This window comes from Protomyctophum parallelum, assembly GCF_964188405.1.
Source record: "Protomyctophum parallelum genome assembly, chromosome: 2".
Taxonomy (NCBI): domain Eukaryota; kingdom Metazoa; phylum Chordata; class Actinopteri; order Myctophiformes; family Myctophidae; genus Protomyctophum; species Protomyctophum parallelum.
This window is the reverse complement of record NC_139699.1, coordinates 48,692,907-48,700,844: the sequence shown is the minus strand read 5'-3', so window position 1 is coordinate 48,700,844 and position 7,938 is coordinate 48,692,907. Positions and strand designations below refer to the sequence as shown.

Here is a 7,938-nt window from a genome sequence, read left to right as displayed (position 1 = left end):
CATGTACAAGCTTTTGTGAGCTTGTACATCTGGTATTTCTTAAAAAAAAAAAAAAAATTAAACTTAACCCAAATTTGGCACAAAACATTTAATGGGTGTCAAATGTCCTTTGTGCGAGTGCGCACAAAGGACGCATTTCCGGACGCACCCAAAATGTTCCGATGAACATGCTGTTGTTTTGCTGCAACTTCACGGGGGGGGGGGGAAACAAGCCCACAGTCGCTTATAACAAGCGCAGCGGACATGGCAACACTGCGAAAAAGAAGGGAAGCTGTTGATTCATTGGTCGATTCAATCCACCATTTCCTGTTCCTTTGCTGGAGGCGCGTTTTGTTTGGAATCTTGAGTCTAATGTTTACCTCCTCGGCTAGCATTGCAAGCTATTTATTTGCACGTTGTGTTATTGTTTGGTAGAATATCGTTATCCTTTCGACGAGTAGTAGTCATGAATACCTCGGCCTTACGGTTACGGGCCTCATTGTTACAGAAGGTCATGAGACGAATCCCCAGGGGGAGACTGAACGCCACTTTGGAGAAGTGGGGTCGGTTACCGTTGGAACAGAGGGAGTCTCTGGACTTCAAACTGAGCACCCGAGAGTTAACCGAAACCCTGCTGAATCTCTGTGAAGTATGTTGTTGTTTGGCCCCCGTAAAATCTGAATCCCCCACCCACCCCCTTCTCACTCTATGATGATTTCCTGTATATTAGTATGTCTCTAAATGTTATGATGAATTGAACAAGTGTAATGCTTTATTCAGTTTATTGGTTTGTCCACTCACAGTTAAATAATTTGTAAACATGTTTACTATGTCATTAATATACCTACCAGACAAAACAAACATTATACTCTGTCCATTGTCAATGGCATGTAATGTTTGTTAGTGACAAAACACACATGCATGCGTTAGTTTACTACATCAGTACACTACACAACAACCATCAATCAACAGCATGCTATTTTCTGGTAAAGAGCTGAGCATGATGATTAATGCTATATTTTGTATTCTTAACAGGAACACGGCTTTTCTGTTAAGCACATTGCTGGACTCGAGATGACGTGTAAGTATATTATCATACTATACAGTTATTCTGAGGGAACCTGGGGGGGGGGGAATCTTCCCAAATACAAAAAAAGGTAATACAGGCAAGCTTCTGCATAGGGTCTAGCTAGCAGCAATTTGCAACTCTAGATTTTTTGTGCAACCACTCCTACAACCAGCTTGCAATGTCCTCGTACCTGTTTGTGTGTGTCTCTGTGTGAGCACGAGTATGTGACTTAATAATAGCAGTAGGGGGTGCCAGAAACAGTGAGAGGGGTAGTGACTCTAATGAGAGAGAGAGAGAGAGGGGGGGGGGGGGGGAATTGCACCACTCAGTTCACACGTGTGTGATTTTTTTATAATGGGGTGAATCTAGAGTTGCAATACCCTCCATTGACTATTTGACTCCCCACTCATCCAATTTGGTTTGCGATCTGCTTGTCTTAAAAGACGTTAAACTCGCCAACATTGCAGCTGTAGTCCAAGCTTGATTTATCCTCTTTCAATCTGCCGAGCTTGTTTTTCATAAAACATCCACCGTAGAGATGTTATGAGCTACTTTCTGTCAAGACATCATCTGCAGGTGATTCTTTTTGTTGTGTTGCAGTTTGGAAGCACTAGTTTTTGTTAACGGTCGCACTGCTGCCTTCTGCATTATGTGCAAATTCGAAACAGGTGGTACGCAGGGCCGTTCAGTGACATATGACGAGTGCTTCCAAACTCCAGCACTTAGAAAAAAATCACCTGCACAGAATTTCTTGACGGAAAGTAGCTCATAACATCTCTACGGTGGATTTTTATGAAAAACAAGCTCGGCAGATTGAAAGAGGATAATTCAAGCTTGGACTACAGCTGCAATGTTGGTGAGTTTAACGTCGTTTAAGACAAGCAGATCGCAAACCAAATTGGATGAGTGGGGAGTCAATGGAGGGTATTGCAACTCAAGATTCATCCCATTATAAAAAATATATAGAGTTGCAAATTGCGGCTAGGGTCTAGCTATCCACCACAATCGCCAACATAAATAATTTTGTTCGAACATGAATCTTATTTTATGAAGGGCTTTTCAAAACTGGTTTACTCCTTTCTGTCTACACAAACATCTCTTTGCCAAAAACAACTATAAGCTCTCAAGCTTGCTCACAAGCTTGCAGCTACCTAGGTTTAAGTGGTTAACACTTAAAAAGCCAGAGACAGAGGTCTCCGCCTAAGGGCCGATTCATACTTAGCCGAATAAAAGTCGGTTCAGCGCTGTAGAGCCTACAATGTGACGTCATTTGAGGTTCGGGGGGGCGGATACCGTCCTAAAGTCGGCTCTTCGGTGCTACTGAAAATTTCTGACGAGCCGAAATCATTTCGTCACTACAGCGCCGAAACAGCTGTAAAATAGGAGTATGAATCCCGGCATGGAGATTAATCAAAAGACGGAACATTAGCAACAGAGCGCACCACTCTACAGGCTGGGAGCGCCTATTTGGCAACATTTGATGTCATTTCCGGCTGGGACGTCATCCAAAGTGGTCCCGCTCCATTTTAATGGATGTGATTAAAAATCTAAAAACTTGAATAACTCTTGGATCTAAATCAATGCATCCGATTCTAAACAAAGACTGTGTTTTTGACGGCCCATCACGGTCCCGGCACTAGTCGCGTTTGAAGTAATCATACCTACATTGGCTGCCGATCCTCTGAAGGGTCTTTTGGCTACATCTAGCACCTTCCAAGATGGCGACGTGCCGCTTGATTATGGATCCTGCCACAAAAAAATGAGGCGTGGCCTTTGTGCTTAGTGTCATTCACTTTAAGCATGCGCATACCCAATATAGATGTGGTACCATAGGAGAGAGACACGAACGTTGATCAATAATAACACTCTTGAGAGTGTAAAATGAAACAATGGAGTCTGGACCTGTATCTATCTATGACAAAATTGTACGTTTGGGGTCTGAGGCTTAATCTCATCAAATGGTGGCTATCTGGGGTCCAATGCAAGAGATACATCGCGTTAAAACTAATACACGTTAAGAACGCAGGCTTGTGTAATTTCCAAGTTCCAACTTCCAAGTTCCAATGCTTCTCATACGAGGAAATCAAGAAATCACTTTGGCGTTTCCATTCGCGTTAATGCCTGAACAACTCTACTACTTGTGTAATGTCATTCATACGAAGGCCTCAAGTTAAAATGCGAAGTAACAACTCTTATTATGTTAAAAACGCATTGCTTGTGTTCTTAACAGCACTGCCTGACAGCCTGTCACTCAAGACGGCCGTGGGCCTGCCTCTAAGCGGAGGCCGCGCCTCCTTGTTCTTTTGCGGCAGGATCCATAATCAAGCCGCCGTGCCACCTTGAAATGGGCTCTGAAGCTGCAAATCGCTGGTTAATGGTTGTTTGTTTTTGTTTTTCTTCCAGATGTAATGGACTTTCCAGAAAAAAGGAAGTGGCATGCTCTCCATCTCCAAAACCAAGAAGGTAAGAATAATAATAATAATGATGAATTGCATTTTTATAGTGCTTTTCCAAGTGCTCAAAGCGCTTTACAATGGTTAATTCATTCATACATTGGTAGGTGTAGCCAAGTCAAAGTAGTAGGGCTACAACTATCTGTTATTATTGTATTACTCTTTTGATGAATCAAAATCATTAACCATATTCTTGTTAGTTATATATGAATCAAAAGTTGTATTAATATTAATTGAATCGATTGATACTACTATAGTACTTCGGGGGAACTTGAAAATATCCAAGCCACACTGTTACATGCTAGTTGAATTGTGTTGGTCAGCAAGCATTTCTCAACTCTTTGCCACGGCATGCATGCATTAATAATAAAGCAATTGTTTTAATAGATCTGTATGCCTTGTCAATGCCTGGCATACACCAGCTTCTTGGTTGCCCTCACCTCAGGCACCACCTTCCCACCATCCTGTTTATATCACCAATGACACTTATGACAGAGCAAGCCTTCATGAGATTATTCAGTCTGTCACTGTCCAAGTTCAAAGGAAATTAACTTAAACTAATTTATATCTTTAAGTGGTAATATTAGGTTATTAGGAATGGTGCCTCGACTAACCCAACACTGGCATACAGTTGTGTTCGACTCGTCATTACACCAGCATTCTTTTCTGTTTTCCCAGATGATGCTGTGTCTGTACTGTAGATCTGTAGATGAAGCTGTGTCTGTATATCTTTTCTGTTTCCCCCAGATTTTGATGTGTCTGCAGATCTGACCCACTTTAAGGAGACATTTAAGGCCCATCTCACTGAAGTCACAGGACAAGTAAGAGTCTTCTTCCATGAATAGATATAGAATGCCTGAAGCAGATCTCAGTGAAACATATCATTGTTATTCCCATGTTTATGACTTCTTTCTTTTAACTCCTTTTATAAAAAAATATTTTTTTTTTGTCTTTTACACCCAAGGTGTGTCTCAATGTAAGGAAGCACACAGATGATGCTATATGGATACGTATAGCCTTGGGAGATAAGCGCTCTCAACAGTCTCAACCCAATCACCTGAATGCAGTATACCTTGTTCATAACCTTCAAACCCCTTATGCCTTCACGACCACTCTGACACCACAACAAAAGCGCATTATTTGCCAGGTGAGAAGAATTGATCTACTTTTACAGGTCATGATATTGTAACGACGGTTGACAACATTAACAAACTGTTATGCCCTGCAGGCCTTAGGCATTGCCACCAGATTCAGCTCTGTTAACGACGCTAATCTCACTGGAATGAGTCTTACTGCCATCAAGGACCTGCTCATGAGGAATTACCAACAGGTATTGTAGGCTTAAACTTTGTCTGGTATCATATAGACTTTTGGACCACCATGAAGGTCAAGTTGTGAGTACAGTACAGCATAATCTCATTGAATTCTCAGAAATCTGTGCTAATATTCCCTACATACTGTAGGACTTTCATAGTTGTCGAGGAGTCATCAGATCCTTTTTTGAAAGTCATTCTTTGGCTGTATCTTTGTGGCTTTCACACTAAACGATTGATCGCCGACTAGGGATCACACACTGCAAGAGTTCACCAAGATGCGATCCAGACCCGATACATATTGTATAGGCTACTTTTTTTTCAATCCATTTTGATGTCTCACATACGTGCAGGATCTCGTGAGTCGTGATACATGCGCGAGACCGACGGGACGCCCCCCTCTCTCTCTGCCCGAGCACACACGGCAAAATGTAGAGCAGACGGCACGCAAAATCTTGATTTTCATTAAATAATTATGTCTTTCTGCCTTCTCTCTCTGTATGTGTGAGCACGCACACACACACGCGCACATGGTAAAATGTTTGTGCTGCAGCGTAGATTCCAACACGGTTTTATCAGATGCGTTGGTTTAAATTGTTTTATAGACTATTTAACAGCAATATTTTTCTAATATAGCTAGCAGCTACCACCTAGACACCTAGATTAAAGGTTATCTATCGATACAGACACTTTCTGTCTGTGGGCACAGCTGTCCAGTGCTCTCATTGGCTGTAATACGGACCTTCTCGGGGTACGGTCGCAACCCCGTTCATACTGTATATGATGTCCAGTCGGCGAGAGAGTCAAATATCAAACCTGCTAGATTTCCAGAAATGTTCGGGAAGGCATCGGCTATCGCTTTTATAGCCGCTGGATCGTCTCAGTCAGAGCCTTTCTCACACAGCGAGCAAAACCTCTGTGATCAAAGCCCGATCTTGTGTCAGATTTAGGGGTTTTGTCGGCGAGAGTCAAAAAAGCTCCTCAACAGCATAATCAGAGTAAATATTGTGCAGTGTAGGGGCGTTAATGAGAAATATAAATAAAAGTAAAATGCTGGTGGATATAATAATGCTGATGATGATGACATTCTATCTATGAGCAACCGGACCTTTTGTACAGCCTATTGACCTAAATAATGATCTATTCACTCATAATACTCAAAAGTTAAATGATATTTTCTAGCACTACCTTGCATGATAATCAGTCTTTGACATTCTAAGGCGCGATTCATACTCCTATTTTAGAGCCGAATAAAAGTCGGCTCTGTAGTGCCTACAATGTGACGTCATTTGAGGTTCGGGGTGGCGGGTACCGTCTTAAAGTCGGCTCTTTGGTGCTACTGACAATTTCAGCACTACAGCGGTAAAATAGGAGTATGAATCGGTGCTAACTCTGACGGGAATTTTATTTTATTTAGGCATTGAGACAGAATATTTGCTTCAAAATGTACTCTTCAATCTGCTAGTTTGCTAATACTGTCTTCTCTTTTGTCTATAGGTTTTTCCAGCCATACACCGCAGTACTATTGAGACAAGGAGACAAGAAAGTATGTTAATCATTGTGTATATTGACCAAAGCTACCAGAGTACTGAGATTTAAATATATCTCTGTACAACTCTGTCAAATAGATTGCATTTTTATTTAATTCTGGTTCATGGCTGTGCTCTATTGTGCTGCTATATTCTATGGTTTTTCATAGACCCACAGATCGTAGGAGAACAATTGGCAGAAGCAGCGATGAGACATGAGCTGGCTTGTGAAGCGTTTGGTCACCAGGAGTTACCTCAGCTGCAGACAGTAGTTTACAAGGTAATAACGCAAGCATTAAAAAAAATCAACACCACACAATCCACGTCTAGTTGGTCGTGGCCGTGTGCACGAAACGAGCACGTGCGCGACAATTTCACAGGACCGCACCCACGTAAATACGCTTGCGTTGTCGTCGCCCCTCGACTTTTCCGTGTGTAAAAAAAAACAATGCGGGTCTCATTGAAAATGAATTACTAGGTGCGTTAACCGCTGCCTGTCTGAAAGTACCTTTACTCTGACTGCCTGGTTACATAAAAACACACATGCGTGCCTTGTTTTAATAGTCATGTGCTTACAACACTTGTTCTGTGTTCAGTTGGAGACCAAGTTCAAAGATGACACACACACAACAGAGGATGCCATCAGATGCAATGTCAGGTTTTCATCTACGAATGTGCTAGAATCACTCAGAGACTGTGCGCAAAAAGGTAACCAAATACTAATAATAATGTTGTTGTTTTTTAGCGATTCGTGACATATTTCTGCCCTAATTTGTTACTTTTTCCATATCATCGATTGACATGTAACAATAATTTAACTGTTCAGAATGACCCTGTTGAGGTTTAATATATTATGTTAAGTAAAACCCTAATGCACAACAGTTGCCAATATAAGGGCTGAAATCACTCAAAAATATAGCCATTTATTTCAAGAAATATTACCTCCAACTGCCCACTAGAGGGCAGACACGTTTAAAAAGCCTACAATAGATTGTTAGTGCATTATGTGAATACTTCTTCTGCTGATTGAACTTTTAATTCTAACATTTTGCAGGAATTGTCACCACTCCTGTCTCGCAACTGTTGTCTCTTATCACCCGAGAAGGAAGGAATGTTTTTCATGTCACAGACACAAGACCACGTGGTTCACAACAAGATGCTGACAGAACAAACCCTTGAATCGATAGTTCAGGATTTTTCTGATTCGTGTAAATCTAAACATTTTTGTAAAAAAGAAATCTGCCTAACGATGATGTCACTGGTGGACAGGTTTCTAAACTGTTTCTGAACTTGTTTTATTTTTCTCCCAAGGGCTACCAGTCAGCCGTTTATCTATTTCTTCCGAGTGGCAGCATTATTAAAGACTTTAATGGCAGTGCTCTTGGGGAGCTGGGTAATAGTAGGTATAGTGTGATGTAATGAAAATTGATCCATTTTATGTATAATAAATGTAAATCTTTGTGTAATTCTGGTAATGAGAGTTTTATTGCTATAGAGCTAGTGTTGGGCAATATTACTCTCAAGAGTATTTTTTTCTTACATATTAAATGTAATCATATTATATTTCCAATTACTTGGAATCAAGATTAATATAT

The 7,938-nt window shown here is 41.0% G+C and overlaps 1 protein-coding gene across 1 annotated transcript; it reads left to right on the top strand.

Annotated features, from left to right (window-relative positions):
- The first annotated feature begins 448 nt into the window (after positions 1–448).
- cenpn (centromere protein N) lies at positions 449–7,677 on the top strand. The gene is made up of 10 exons (XM_083792282.1): positions 449–628; positions 1,015–1,060; positions 3,452–3,511; positions 4,249–4,322; positions 4,466–4,648; positions 4,730–4,831; positions 6,312–6,360; positions 6,514–6,623; positions 6,940–7,051; positions 7,398–7,677. The coding sequence occupies exons 1-10, from the start codon at positions 494–496 to the stop codon at positions 7,520–7,522; spliced, it is 996 nt and encodes a 331-aa protein (XP_083648408.1). The 5' UTR covers positions 449–493; the 3' UTR covers positions 7,523–7,677.
- Positions 7,678–7,938: the final 261 nt, after the last annotated feature.

Bases quoted from the DNA above. Each gene is read 5' to 3' on its own strand.
- cenpn (XM_083792282.1), top strand. From the start codon at position 494: ATGAGACGAATCCCCAGGGGGAGACTGAACGCCACTTTGGAGAAGTGG. The intron at 1,061-3,451 runs GTAAGTATATTA...TTTTTCTTCCAG, and splicing joins TGCTGGACTCGAGATGACGT to ATGTAATGGACTTTCCAGAA. The intron at 3,512-4,248 runs GTAAGAATAATA...TGTTTCCCCCAG, and splicing joins CCATCTCCAAAACCAAGAAG to ATTTTGATGTGTCTGCAGAT.